At 35.1% G+C, this 13,935-nt stretch overlaps 3 protein-coding genes and 1 long non-coding RNA gene across 4 annotated transcripts; all 4 read right to left on the bottom strand.

Annotated features, from left to right (window-relative positions):
* Positions 1-136: 136 nt before the first annotated feature.
* LOC104746565 (clavaminate synthase-like protein At3g21360) lies at positions 137-1,674 on the bottom strand. The gene is made up of 3 exons (XM_010468075.3): positions 1,053-1,674; positions 710-963; positions 137-624 (listed from the first exon to the last, which is right to left on the bottom strand). The coding sequence occupies exons 1-3, from the start codon at positions 1,431-1,433 to the stop codon at positions 264-266; spliced, it is 996 nt and encodes a 331-aa protein (XP_010466377.1). The 5' UTR covers positions 1,434-1,674; the 3' UTR covers positions 137-263.
* Positions 1,675-2,602: 928 nt separating this feature from the next.
* LOC147926521 (uncharacterized) lies at positions 2,603-3,211 on the bottom strand. The gene is made up of 3 exons (XR_015582828.1): positions 3,000-3,211; positions 2,864-2,899; positions 2,603-2,764 (listed from the first exon to the last, which is right to left on the bottom strand). It is a non-coding gene; the product is annotated as an uncharacterized LOC147926521 (long non-coding RNA).
* Positions 3,212-10,844: 7,633 nt separating this feature from the next.
* LOC109129233 (uncharacterized) lies at positions 10,845-11,419 on the bottom strand. Its single transcript, XM_019236989.2, has 2 exons — positions 11,213-11,419; positions 10,845-11,111 (listed from the first exon to the last, which is right to left on the bottom strand). The coding sequence occupies exons 1-2, from the start codon at positions 11,316-11,318 to the stop codon at positions 10,993-10,995; spliced, it is 225 nt and encodes a 74-aa protein (XP_019092534.1). The 5' UTR covers positions 11,319-11,419; the 3' UTR covers positions 10,845-10,992.
* A 245-nt stretch (positions 11,420-11,664) lies between these two features.
* On the bottom strand, positions 11,665-13,479 carry LOC104746563 (mediator of RNA polymerase II transcription subunit 6-like). The gene is made up of 5 exons (XM_010468072.3): positions 13,112-13,479; positions 12,755-12,929; positions 12,587-12,656; positions 12,176-12,285; positions 11,665-11,982 (listed from the first exon to the last, which is right to left on the bottom strand). Exons 1-5 carry the CDS (start codon positions 13,369-13,371, stop codon positions 11,824-11,826), a joined length of 774 nt encoding a protein of 257 aa, XP_010466374.2. The 5' UTR covers positions 13,372-13,479; the 3' UTR covers positions 11,665-11,823.
* Positions 13,480-13,935: the final 456 nt, after the last annotated feature.

The raw sequence follows: 13,935 nt of genomic DNA, 5'->3' as shown, positions 1-13,935 counted from the left end.
ACTAAGTCGAAGCTCAACGAGAGCTTTGAGTAGAGTTTCTTTAAGCTACGTACAATAAAAGAAGGACGAGGTTGTCTCTGGTTTCTTCTTATGTTGTGTACTTTTCTGATGCAGTGTAAATAAGAGATGTTCTGAATAAAGAAATGGGTTACTATATACCCAAACATATGTATGTACTATACTAATATATGTACAGTGTAGCCTCTAAATCCGAAATCCAAAGGTTTTATTTATGTGTGGAAGACAACATATTCATGATTTATCTATTTACAGAGTGATGCAAGGACTCGACGAGGAGGATCAAACGGTCTTCGAGAATGAAGAACCGCCCAATTATCTATAAGCAGCACATCTCCTCTCTGCCACGGGACAGCAACACATTCCTCTTCAAGGACTCTAAGACAGTCGTGTACTATATCCGCAGGTAAAGGCTTTCCATCCCCAAAAGTCACAGCCTTTGTTGGATCATTCCGCTTATCCTCCCAGCCTGTATAAGCAGCTACCATGCTGTTGAACCATACTTTACGGTTTCTCGACTCATCGTATTTGATACCCGGGATTGGACCCATTACCGTCTTGGCTCCATCCTCAGTCCATTCCAGTTTCATTCCCAAATTAGCTGCCCTGTTTCAATGTAACCAAGAATCCCTCCCAATGATTTTACTATTTAAAAAGCTAAACTCTGAGGATCTACAGGTGATGGAAGTACCTTTGCTCAGCAAGGTTCTTGTCTTGAGTCAAGAATGTGGATTTCCAACCACGGCCAATGGGTGATGACGGATCATCATCTTCTCCTAAAACCCTAACATAGAGCAAACCATGTTCCTCTAATCTCTGAACAAACTCAGGATGTTTATCTTTCATCCTCTCATACACAACATGACTCAACACAATTGGAGTCTCTCCTCCACACTTTGGCTCTACCTCACAGTAAAAGAACAACTTTGATGGAAACTCAGGTACCTTATCAAACCACCATTAAAGCTCAAACCTTTAGATGTAAATCAGATTACCCAAATCAAAACTTGAGATACAAGTTAACATATACATACCTGAGCCATCTCATGGTGAAAAGGGATCTTCTGATCAGGAGGAGACTCATTAGCCGTAAAGACACGACCGACGACGCTAGAGCGAGGTGCAGCGCCTCCGACGTAAGGAAGCTCATCGAAACCGAAAGCTTCAACGACGTCATTGAAATCCTCGGCGGAATTCACCGGAAAACCTCTGAACAGTACTGCTCCGGATTCGTGCAAGAGCGAATCGAGGTAAGGTTTCTGATTCTTGATACACTGAGTGAAGAGTGGGAGAGACAGAGCAGGAATCGGAATCGACGAAGAAGACGGTGGTGATATCACCGCCGGGAATGGTTTGGATTCGTATTGCTTTTGCTCTGGGATTCGTGTTTCCATCAACAACAACGGATCCGCCATTTTTATTTTTTTCTGCCTTTTCCTCAATTGTTTTCTAATTTTAAGCTTTGTTCAGTAAGCTGCATAATAAAAATTTTACAAAATAATTATATGATTGGATATATTTTGCAAAATTACAAAGTATAATATTACCATATATCATAAAATAAGTAGTTATATATCATTCGTCAAAAAAGTTTTAGAAAAATATACTGTATAATAAAAAAATTATTTATATTAATAGTGGCAAAAACGCATATTTGTTTTAGGTTTTTGCATTTTATTAAACATTATATGATTTTTTAGATTGATAAAACTTAAACTTTAAACATAATCATATTAGAAAACATCATTTCACCATTATGCATGATATAATGGAAACTTTACAATGTCTTTCTTACATACTTTTCATTTTTTTTTTGTTGTGCATAACACTTTATTTCATTTTTAAAGTAGAATTTTTTAACACATAATTCTAAACTTGTATTTGTATGGGCATTCGAGTTACTCACTCGGGTTCGGGTATTATCCCATTCAGATTCAGGTAAATAGATTTAGAAAAATAGAACCCATTAGATATGTTTAGATATATGGTTTCGATTCGGTTTGGATACTATCGGATTCGGGTCGGGTCGGATTACAAATTTTAGAATTCGATTAGCACCCAAACTACTGGGTACCCAAAAAAAAAATCTTTAAAATGAATTAAATTTAAATAAATTTAGCTAAATTTTGACTTATGTGACAAAATTATTTTAGATATTTAGGTATAAAACTAAATAAAATATTCAAAATTATAATTATAATTTTGGGTAATTCCATTATATTAATGCTAAATATTATAAATATATTTATATGTCTAGGTTTGATGGGTACCCAAACAGGTACCGGGTATTATCCGATCCTAACCCGAACCCACATATACTAGAAAATAGAACTCAATGAAATATTATAGGTAAATCCATATCTAATCCGAACCCAGTTTTTCGGATCAGGCTCCAGATTGAATATTCAGGTACAGCTTTTATTTCCAGACCTAATTTGTATAGAACAAGGAATATTCGAATCACTAGCCAAAGCACCACCCTGACAATGGATGGATCTAATTCTAAGCGGCTGGCTACGCTGCTTTTTATTGGTGAATACACAACACTATAACAACATAAAGTATATAAAATGAACTCTTATAGTAGTAATTAAGAAGTTTAAGCCTCTTTATTATTAAGTTTACGAGGATTTACATCTTAAGTTTAATTAACAGCAACGACAACAAGTTCCCGGTGGAGGAGATTGGCCTTCACAGCAAAGGCAAGCAGGACATGCTACTCTATCACTTCCAGTAACGTGAGAATCTACAAACAAAGCCAAAAGAAAAAAAATATAACATTAAGAATAAATAAACTAATATGATTGTTTTGATTCCTTTAATTAGTTAGTGATGAGGTTCTTGCCTGCTGGTTCGGTGGGACTTCCAGTAGCATGAACATCTTACAAATATGAATAGAATAACAAGAAAACAGAAAAAAAGAAGTTAATTGATAGGTAAATTCTTAACTTTTAATTGATTGATTTATTAAGGTTACTTACCTGCCATAGAAGAAAGAAAACTTGTTGGAGATAAAACTATGACTACGATGGAGAGGATCAAAATCATTTTCTTCATAGAGCTATTAGTCATAATGAGTTCTGAGTATGGCTTGAGTTTTCTAAAAGCTGATATCTAAGCTAAGTGTGTATTTATAGGATGTTAATGGATTACAAAGGAGATAAGAATTGACAAAAAAAAAAAAAAGAATACATGCATTTTTCCATGGTCTTGTTCAAAATTTTGTTGTTTGAATCTAATATTATAAAACTATTATATTTTGAGATAATGTAGTTAAAGCGTTTCTGCATGGGATTTTTTTTACAACTCTTGAATATATATCTAGACAGTTCAGTAATCCATTATTTAAAAGTATGTCTGAAGTCAAAGGTAATGAATTAAATATTTTTTGTTTGTAGTAATTGAAAGCTCGAACTATGTTATCGTGTCATATGAGTATATGACTCATACCTATTTTTCAATGGTTGATAACTTGATAATATCTTTAGAGTTCTAAATTGAACTATTTTCTACTCAAAGTTACATATCTACTTGGAAAATCAAAAATAATATACAATTGATTTTTGGAAGTAAAAAAAAAGTAGATCTTTATCTATTTTTGGAATCAAAGTTACAAATTTTTTAGATTTTAATCCGCCATACATTGCAAGCTTATATTTTTTTTAATTTTTTTTTAATTTATGGTTTATGTTTTGTTAGTTTTTGAGAAGGTTTTTTTTAAATAGAAATGTGTTATATTTTGGACGTTTTATGGTTAGTTTGAATACTAATTTAAAATTTGCAAATTCTCTAGATTATTATTTTATGGTAATAATTTTTTGGTGTAAAAATATTATTATAATTAAATTTAGTGGATTGTAAGTATAATGAACATATATATAACATTAGGAAATAATTTTTGGTATAGATAGTTGTTAAATATTTAATTAAAATATAAACAATCTTATTTTGGTCGATTTACTATATCTAAGTTTTTATTCTTTTAGCAATTTTCTAGGGACTAAGATTGCAAATAAATTTTTAAATAATCATAATTAAAAGTGAAGTGACCTTAGTGCAGTGGTCATTGATAAATCCAATTGTAGAAGATACCATCACATTAGGGATTGAGTTCCGCTCCCTACGAATGTAAGGATTTGGCTAATGGGACGATCTGTTGTGGTCCAATGGTTGACAAAAAAAAAGTGTAGAGCTCACAATGTACTTCAAAAATATTAATATACTAGGATTAGACCTGCGGTACACTGCAAGATTAGATAACTCTGAACACATGCGCCGACTCTGCGCACTTGTGTCGACCGATGCAATCCTCCAAATCCCTAGATGCACCGACCGATGCAATTCCTCGCGTCGCCGTCAAATTCCTAACTGTTTCGATTAATGCAATCACGTGGATCATCGCCAAAACGATTTTTCTCGGACTCTCTCGGCTCCAAACGTCGCCTCAACGCCGGTGGTGCCAAATCCGCCTCCCACAAGACAAAAAAATTACGGCAAACCCTCACATCAAGCACAATAGCAATCAAACACACCAAATCACACAAATCATACATCTAACCGCTTAGATAAGTCATGGTCACGTGCTCACTGATACTATGATTTTTGTATGTCCTAGCAGGTTCAATTAACCTTATGTAGTTGTAATACTTAAGGTGTCAATCCAGTGGGGAAACTTTACTAACAATTGAGATGCAATCAATGAATCACAAGTCAAGCCAAGTCAAAGAGTGGTTTTATGTCTAACAATTCTAGAATGATCAGAATGCAAAACGAAAATGAACTACAGAACTACAAACGAAAATGTATGACAAGAAGTAAACATGAGTGAAAACGGAAACGAGTCTAAGCAAGAACTAGGTAGCAAGATTAGAAACGGTCTCAGGAATGCAATATCAATCAGGAAGATAGAAGTCCTAAGGATGGGAGTAATTGATGTAGGTGGAGTATCCTAGTCTACAGAGTGTTTAACATGCCACAAGCAAACTATCCCTAAACAATGAACATCACGACTTAGCTAATCCAATCTCTTGACAAAAGCTACTCAGACTCAACCACTTTCAAACCTAGCTTTCGCTAGAAAAACATGATCAAGCAGGCATGACAAACAAGTTCATTCACGTCAACAAACATCCTAGACAACTAATCTCTTAGGCTAGGAATGTAAGTCTCTGGCACTAGTTGGTTAGACATTTCCTCAAACACCTTTTGGGTGTGGAAATGTCTAAGACCTAGTTCCAATTGATTAGAGAGAAACTAGTATATCTAACTCTAGTCCAGAAGGGGATCATGTGAATCTAAGCTTAAACACCCTACATACTAAGATCCTCCACCAATCTATCCCATCCTCAAGAACTCTAACACTACTCGGATCTAGAAATCATCATCAACGATACAAACTCAGAAAACATTGAATCAAGCATCATTAGATAGATAAAAATGGGATGAACAACTTTGTAGAATAAATCAAATGCAAAAACTGAATGAACTCAAAGATGTCTGATTACAAAGTCTCAAAACATTTAGGTGGCTAGGTAAACCTTAAGGAAAATAACAAAAATGAGATAAGAGATGTCTTGGGCAAAGACTTAACAAAATGAATTTATAGTCAAACATAGAAAGCCCTAAAACATAAAATGACAAGGTAAATAGTCGGTTTGGGAATCCCCTGAAGCGCGTGAGACGGAGCGTCTTTCTTCATGACATGTGCGATCGAGTCGGTGCGCGTCGAGTGGTGCGGCAAGGTGGCTCGAGCTGGGTCGAGTGATGCGCGTGATGTGCAGCTCGAACAAGGTGCCTCGAGTGATGCGCCCGGAGGTTGGCTTGAACGATGTGGATTGGTGTTGGCTCGAGCTGGGTCGAGTGGAGTGATGTCGGCTCGAGCTGGATCGAGTGGAATGATGTCGGCTCGAGCCAGATGTATATGCATCCACTAAAACGATGATAACTCTTGAACCATACCTCCGATTAGCTTGCCAAAAACGGCATTGGAAAGATGACTCAATTCCCTACAACTTTGATAAGACGTCAAAAGCTGAATCCCAATGTAAAATCTTTACTCGACTCGATCAAAGAGGTGGAAGAAGTCGGATGTCTAGCGTGGTTGGTCGAGTGGAGTGTCATCTCTTCCAGGCGTGATCGGTCGAGTGGGATGAAATCCATTTCAGGCATGATTGATCGAGTGGGTTGCTGGTGCTTCTTCCTGGGAGCGCGTCCAAGTCGCATTGCTTCTCTCCCGGGAGCGTCGGTCGAGTCGCATGTCTCAGCCTCCATTCGGTTCCAACAGTCTGAACATCTCTTAAACACCTGAAAAACCACAAAATGCACAATGTATGTAAAGATGATGCAAGAACTACCTAAACATGCAAAGTGTATAAAAGAGACTAGAAAATGATGCAAAACAATGAGTTATCCTAGCTAAATGCATGACGAATACATTCTAAGGAGGGACAAAATATAGATATATCACTCACCTTTGCAAAACAAAGAGAATAGACCACACACGACCAGAGACAACACCACAACATTCTCCTAACACGTTCATGACCTCAGATCTCCAACCAGAAGGACAAATATCTCAAGAACTCACATAACTCAAAGGAAACTCTCTTGAAAACGGCTAAAACAAGCCAAGGGCGTCGACAATAAGCTTTTATAGATGACCCATAGGGTTTCCAAAACCCTAAAACGTAGCAACACATGCGTTTGGCTTAACTTGTCCCGCTGAAGAATACCTTGCCTCGATCGATGCAGTCTTTCATCGCTCGATGCACATCCCAAAACCAGGATTTCGGTTCACGGATGTTTCAAATATTCACTCACAAACTTCATCTGAATTGGAGCAAGCAAAATATTTTTTAGTTGAGTATTGAAACAACCCGACCCGTTTTTTTAATATTATATATAATTAAGCATCTCATACTACTTAATTAAACCAACCAAACCACAATTCATCAATAAACCAACAACAACCAATATGCACAGCGGAAACATACCAAAAATACAGAACCAACCTATTACCAATACAATAACATTCCTAACCATTACATCCAACAACCTAGCATAACTCTATCCAAGGTTCCAACACCAATAACATAACCATAACACAATAACCGAGACCCTAGATCATCCTTCTCCTCATCGCCATGATTCCACGTCACATACCTGAACACCACAAACAACAATTGAGATGCGTAAGTATTATCATAAATAATTAGTGAGGAAATCCTCCCATCTACTGGGCTATACACACAAGCATCTGATAAACCCAAGTTTAACAAACAACAAGTAAACACAAGCAAACCAGGAAAACAAGCATCAGCCGCTGATGAAAAGGGTTGGTGTCGACCGACACTCTTATGGTGTCGACCGACACTGGCCCTTGGTGTCGACCGACACTGCCCATCAGTGTCGCTCGACACCGACTCCGCATAAACGATTTGCTCGAAGCCGAAAGTCGAAGAACCGCTTTTCAACTCTCCCAAATCGTCCGAAACTCACCCAAAGTCCCTGAAAACTCATGGAAACCACCATCCTACCAAAAACATACAAGCAAAACACCACACACAACCATAAATCAAGCAAAACAAAGGATTCTCAGGCTTAGATCAGCCATGGTCATGCACTCACCTCTTTTGCAGAAAGTTCAGACTCTAAACGACGAATCCAGCACCTTAGGAAGCTTCTCCTTCTTCTCTAGCACCGGATCTCTCCTCCACAGGAACATATCTCCCAAACAAGCCAAGAATCTCCCCAAAAACTACCAAACTCTCAAGCGCTCCTCTTTTCTCTCTTTTCCTCTCTAAAAACGGCGACCAACAACCCAACTCACGACCCTAGGTCAATTTTTCCACTAAATACTTGGTTTGGGGATTCCGCTTAAACCAAACCGACCCAAATCGATAATTTAATTCAACCTGATCGAATCTAAACCGCCTTTTTTAGTTCGCGGATGTTACAAGTATTCTCTAAAATCAGCAAAAATAATAACCAAAAATGTTGATTGTTATAAAATCTTAAGAATACTTATAAGATTATTTAAGAATATATATATATATATATATATTATATACATGTTTAAAAATTACTGTTAAGATTTTAAAAAATATTTTATTAATTCCAACTAATAAAAAAATATTATTAATGGAATATCTCATATAAAATAAAATAATATAAGACTTCAATATTATGTATCAAAATTTTATTATATTTTAAAAAATATAAATTTAATACGTAGAAATATATATACACTTTTCAAATGGTAATCCATTAAAGATTTTGTGATGGTTTACAAAATGAAATTCATTATATGACTAAATAATAGAATTCATTTGATGAGGTAGATAATTTATTATCAGTATTCATGTATTTTATTTATAATAATATTTTGTAACCCAAATCATTTGTTTCGTATTTTTTTAATATACTAATCCCAAAATTCAAGTATTTTACAATTAAATTTTGTTTTTTAATTAGTTATTAATGATTTTTAGTTATTTTGGGTACTAAAATCCATACTAAATACACATCGATCTTGGATTCTATAGTTGGATGATCCAATTGATTTTTTCGTCAAAACCAAATTACCTTTATTAATTTTGAAATTCTTTAAAAAAAATAATAATAATTGAGTGACAATTGAGGTAATTAAACTAATAATTTTGGACATTTTTAAATTTATATTTCTCTTTTAATAGTATTAACATAGGTGATCTAATGTAGTATGTTTTCTTAACATTTCACATATACTTACAATGCTTTTTCAGGATTATGCATGTGCATGAGTAGTTCATACTCGAATTGCTTATTTTGATTGATTGTCTATTGGTATTTTTGGGTTTTCTTTACTATTAATAACTAATTGAGAAATAACATTGCAATCGTAAACATTTTGGTAATGTAGAAATAACATTGCAATCATAATTTGTATTGAAGCATACGTGATCATCCTCTTTTATCCCAAAACCTATATATTATACTATTCATATAGATTGTGGCCCTATAGATTTGATAATATTATGTACGTGGTAAATTTCAATTTTTTTACCACAAAGTAATTTTGATTTTACTCATAGTGAATCATACGCTAGTAAATCCCAATATATCGATTCCTACCATATAGCGATTCCTATGCTAGTAAATCCCAACCTCAAATTGTTATTATTCCCTCTTCTCTTTAAATATATACATATTTTTCCTTCTAATTTCTAAATTTTCTTTTAAAAAACTTTCTAATTTCTTTCAAAATTTAATTTGTCAGTCTCTCGGATATAAGAACCTCATCGTCATCATTTATATGAACACTATTCTCGTCTTCTTTGGATTGCACCGTAGACCTACATTCTCCAAGTCATTCACCAAAGACCACGGTAAGTTTTTCTTTAGTTTTGATTTTTGTATAAAAATTACCTTTGTTTATGATGATTTCGTGATTAGTTCTGATCAATTATGTTTTTGTAATTTGCTCTTATCATGTTTTCTCTCTGATTAGTTTTTCAGGTTGTATTAGGTTTTAAAATATGATTTAGGTTTACGTTTAGTTTTTTTTCTATAAAAAGTTGTTTATGAAGAAACTTCTAGGTGGCACTAAGACATTAGCAGCAATAGCTCAGAATAAACCTTTTAAAGAACTTTTACAAATTTAAAGTTGTGGTTTCAAGTACTTAAAGGTTTGTTTTTTTGGTTTTGCAAATTTAAGTTGTCTAGCTTTGTAAGATATCGAGAAAACGCCACTTAGTATTGTATATTTGCAACATACTATGCTTGGCTTAGTGGTAGAACTTGAAAGAAAAGAGTGGGTGATGATTTTTAGCTATGTGTACAACTTGTAACAATGGTAAACTATATGTACAACTTTAAACATTAGCAAAAATAAAAAAAAACTCAGATCAGAGACAAGTAGAAGATCTTTTTACATCTTTGAATAAGAAAAGCTTGAAATATCGTTCAAAGGATTATTTAAAGGAAATGACCAATATGAACTAAGAAAAAATTCCTAGAAAAAAAGGAGATTGTTCATTACATGTAGAACTTATTTAGTCACCTCTTTTCTTTGGTTTCCGACCCGCTTGATTCAAACTACCAAGATGCTCGAAGATAAATTAAGAAAAAATACACACACACAAAAATACGAGACTATATGTATTTGAAGTATATTTTCCAGTTTCTTCAATATGATTCATATCGATATAGCCATATGGGGATAAATTATAACTAAGAAAACCATTTCGCAGACCGCAGTTTTTTTTAGATTCCATCACAATGACACCAATGACTGAATAAAGGAGATTGTGCATTTTGTTTTATGGTGTATCGTTACATAGTGGACTTTTTGCATGTATGTTCTCGTCAGCTTTAGAATATATTATCATTTAGTGAGCATTTTAGTTACTGACGATTTTCTTAAAACAAAAGTCATTTCTTTTTAATTATAATTTGTCAAACATTCTTTCGAAATTAAGTTGATTTTGCTATGTCAAATATTTTCTGAGCCCATTATAAACTGACTAGGAGATGCTAGGGAGAGCAACTTGGTCAGAAAATATTGTAGTGTCATACGAACTAGGAAGCTATTTAAATTTTGGAATGTGTTATACAATGAAAAAAGGCTATTTCGTGATACTATTACCTAGGGATGTCAAACGGGCATGCCCGCGCCCAAACGGGCCGATTGTGACGGTCCCGTATTTTCAGTGATCCGCTGCGGGCATGACACTACTTTAGTATTACCCTTCATTTTTTTGTATTTTCTTCGTTACCTATTTGGTCTCTTCTAAATTCTCGTCATCCAATTTGTTTAGCAATTTCTCCAAGGAGGACACCATTACTAATAAACTTGAAAACATACAGCAGAGCCCTTCTTATTCAGACACACAAAGAGTAAGAGTACACTTTTTGTTTTACTTATTTATACATATAAACTAAAAGATCACACATGTATTACTCATCACAGACTCATGAGTAGAAGTCACCAACTTTTTAGGGACCGCCTGGACAACGACATGGGCAGCAAAAACCGGGTGGAGCAGGTGCACAACATGCACACTGTGGACACATGAGAATTGGTGGTGACGGCGCCATCAACTTACGCCCTCCACCTTTACATTGAAAAAAGAAAACATCATTATTTCCCTCTAAGAAATAAGGAAACAGAGAGTGATATTGTAAATTAGAGAATATGCAGAGATAAGTAGGTTACCTCCTAGAGGCAAACTAGTTGCTTGACATGGAAGTATTGGAGTCAAGACCAGCGAGAGAACAAGAACGTATAAGAGGATGGTGGATCTTGATGACCCAGCTTTCATCGCAGCTAAGATGTGTGAATGTTATTGAATTAAAACCAATTTGCAGTTGATACTTGAAACCATGATGATTATATAGCCGGGTTAGAGAGAGGAAGTAAACTAATCAAGTTGGGCAAGAAGAGGACTTGGCAATAAATTAATTAAGAGATCAAATCCAGTTACCATTGACCAACACAAGCCATTAGTTTTGATGATGCAACTATCTTTCGATTTCACACGGTAAATGATGTAACTATCTTCTGATGTAACAATCTACAATTCTACATGATATAGATATTGAAGTAAATACATGCTGCAGCTATTGCCATTAGTTGACCTTAGGGTAGTTGCGGTGAGATGATTCTCGTTTAGCGAAAATTTATGAGAAGTAATTAGGTCAAGAATTGTGTAACGAGTTCAAATTAAAAGATGAGTAAAAGACTTAAAAAGGGGAAGATTCTTTGATGATACCTAAAAATTCTATTTACAAGCATAGATGATGGAAACAATCTTCATAACTATAAGCTTAGAACTTCATTCTTTTAGCAGGACCTTGATCGATAATAGGATCGATTTGAGGCGGTTGAGACTCTCCTCCTTGTGTTCCAAGCTCATCCTTTTCTCCTAATGCTTCTTGGCTTACATAACCTTCAGGAAACGGTGGAGGTGGAGGTGCTGGGGCTAACTACACACCGCAACACCAAAAAAAAAGAACAAGTCTCAATCAGAAGGAAACAAAATGTATTTTCTCAGAGTTATGTAAGCCAAGAAGCATTTATGCTAGCCAAGAGCATGAATGTTATGTGCTGGGGTACATAACATTCATCATGGTAGCAAGAGATGTTAGTAATCCAGAAAATGCATTTTCTCAGAGTTACCTTGCGGTATAACGAGGTAAGAATGGTATCAACTCGCTTCATTTCTTTTAGATCAACAGTCTCACTAGCAGGCTTCGTCTCAGAAGGTTCCTTCTGGTTTTCAGTATCGACTGAAAATACATAGATAAAATCACATTACTGACGATGTTATCTCATGTGCAACACACCATAAACTTGTTCAACATTGCCCGTGGGCTTGATTATAAATAGAATTAGCTTCCTCAGTTAACTAAAAAACTTCTGGCTAATTCAACTAAGCACACATGCATCGGCAATCAGTTCATACAAAGAACATATATAGATCGTCCCAGTTTCTTGGATTAAATGGCCAAGCTGGCAAAACTCTTTGTATTTTGTAACACATCAATTGAGAACAGAGCCATCAATATTTTGAAAGAAAATGAAACTTACCTTGTCTAATGGTCTCCAACTTCGATGCAGCATCAGAGAAAGCCTTGGATATATAATAAACAGTCCGACTCTGCTTCAAAAAAAAAAAACAAACAAAATGAGAAACTAAAGAAGCCAACTCTCATTTAAAGCACCCACCAAAAGAGAAGAGAGGAAGAAACAACTTACAACTCGAGCTGCAAAGACACTACAAAGCTGTGGAGCTTGGTATATAGAACCATCCAAGATATAATACGTTAGCATTGGTGTGACTTTCTCAGGACCATCCCTCTTTTGCTTACGGATGACGAACATGTTTGGTTCAGTAGCATCAGTTAACATATACTCTAATCCTGTCATCTTCCTAACATGATCAATCAATGAGTTCAATCAAACACTGTCACTGAATGTAAAACCTAAATCTATCTCAAGAATCAAAGAGAGCAAACCCTAATCTGACCTAAAAATTGAAACCTTTATTATTTATTTGAAAAGAAAAATCGAAATTGGAAAAGGGTGAAACGAGTGAGGAGGAGAAGGACTTACGAGAGGTGAGAGATATCGAGAGGGTGAATGGATCTTCTCCGAAGATTCTCGTTGTTGCAGGTTGTATCGTAGAAGGGAGACAAAGCGAAGTAATCGAAGATGTAGTTACGATCAAGTGGGAACGTATTGATCCAGAGCTGATCCCTGAAGGAGATACCAGTCATATCCGTGCCCGGAGGCTGTAGCGGAGGAGGAATCTGATCCCCCGCATTGCCGTTGAAGGCATCGGCCGTAGCTGCCGAGAGCAGAGATGAGTCCATTGAAGTGAGTCTGTCTCGCTTCGCCGCGAAGGAGAGAGAGAGGAGAATAGTATAGTTGGGCCCAATTTTGGCCCAATATAAAAGAGAACTTAGACAAATGTAACAAACAACATCAAATATTCAAATCTATTTTCTGGCATTTATGTATTTCGATCAAAAAATAAAACTAATAAATTGATGATTTTATTTATGCTATAATTATTTCTTCCCTTTCATACAAGTTAAAAAAATTTAAGTTATAAATACAATAAGTAACTAATAATTTAAATTTATCGAAAATGACAATATAGTGTAAAGGGGTCTCACTTCATATTGAAATTTTGACTACCTAAATAATTAATACATAGTAGTATGTATGTAATATACATATCTTGATTTGCCCAAAAAAAAATGTATATGTATATCATATCTTGCATTTTATACTACTTCCGATATTTTCTTCTTTGTAATAATGTAATAGTATAGTTTTTACTTCTTACCAATGGAACCAAATCAGACTTGGTATTTTCCGGGGCTTTAGTAAAACTGGTTGTTCCTCAGTAATGGGAGAGTACACTTAATAAT

The sequence above is a fragment of the Camelina sativa genome, chromosome 15 (genome assembly GCF_030686135.1).
Source record: "Camelina sativa cultivar CO46 ecotype springtype chromosome 15, ASM3068613v1".
Classification (NCBI taxonomy): Eukaryota; Viridiplantae; Streptophyta; class Magnoliopsida; order Brassicales; family Brassicaceae; genus Camelina; species Camelina sativa.
Note: the sequence above shows the minus strand (reverse complement) of the source record. Positions and strands in the feature narration are given on the sequence as shown.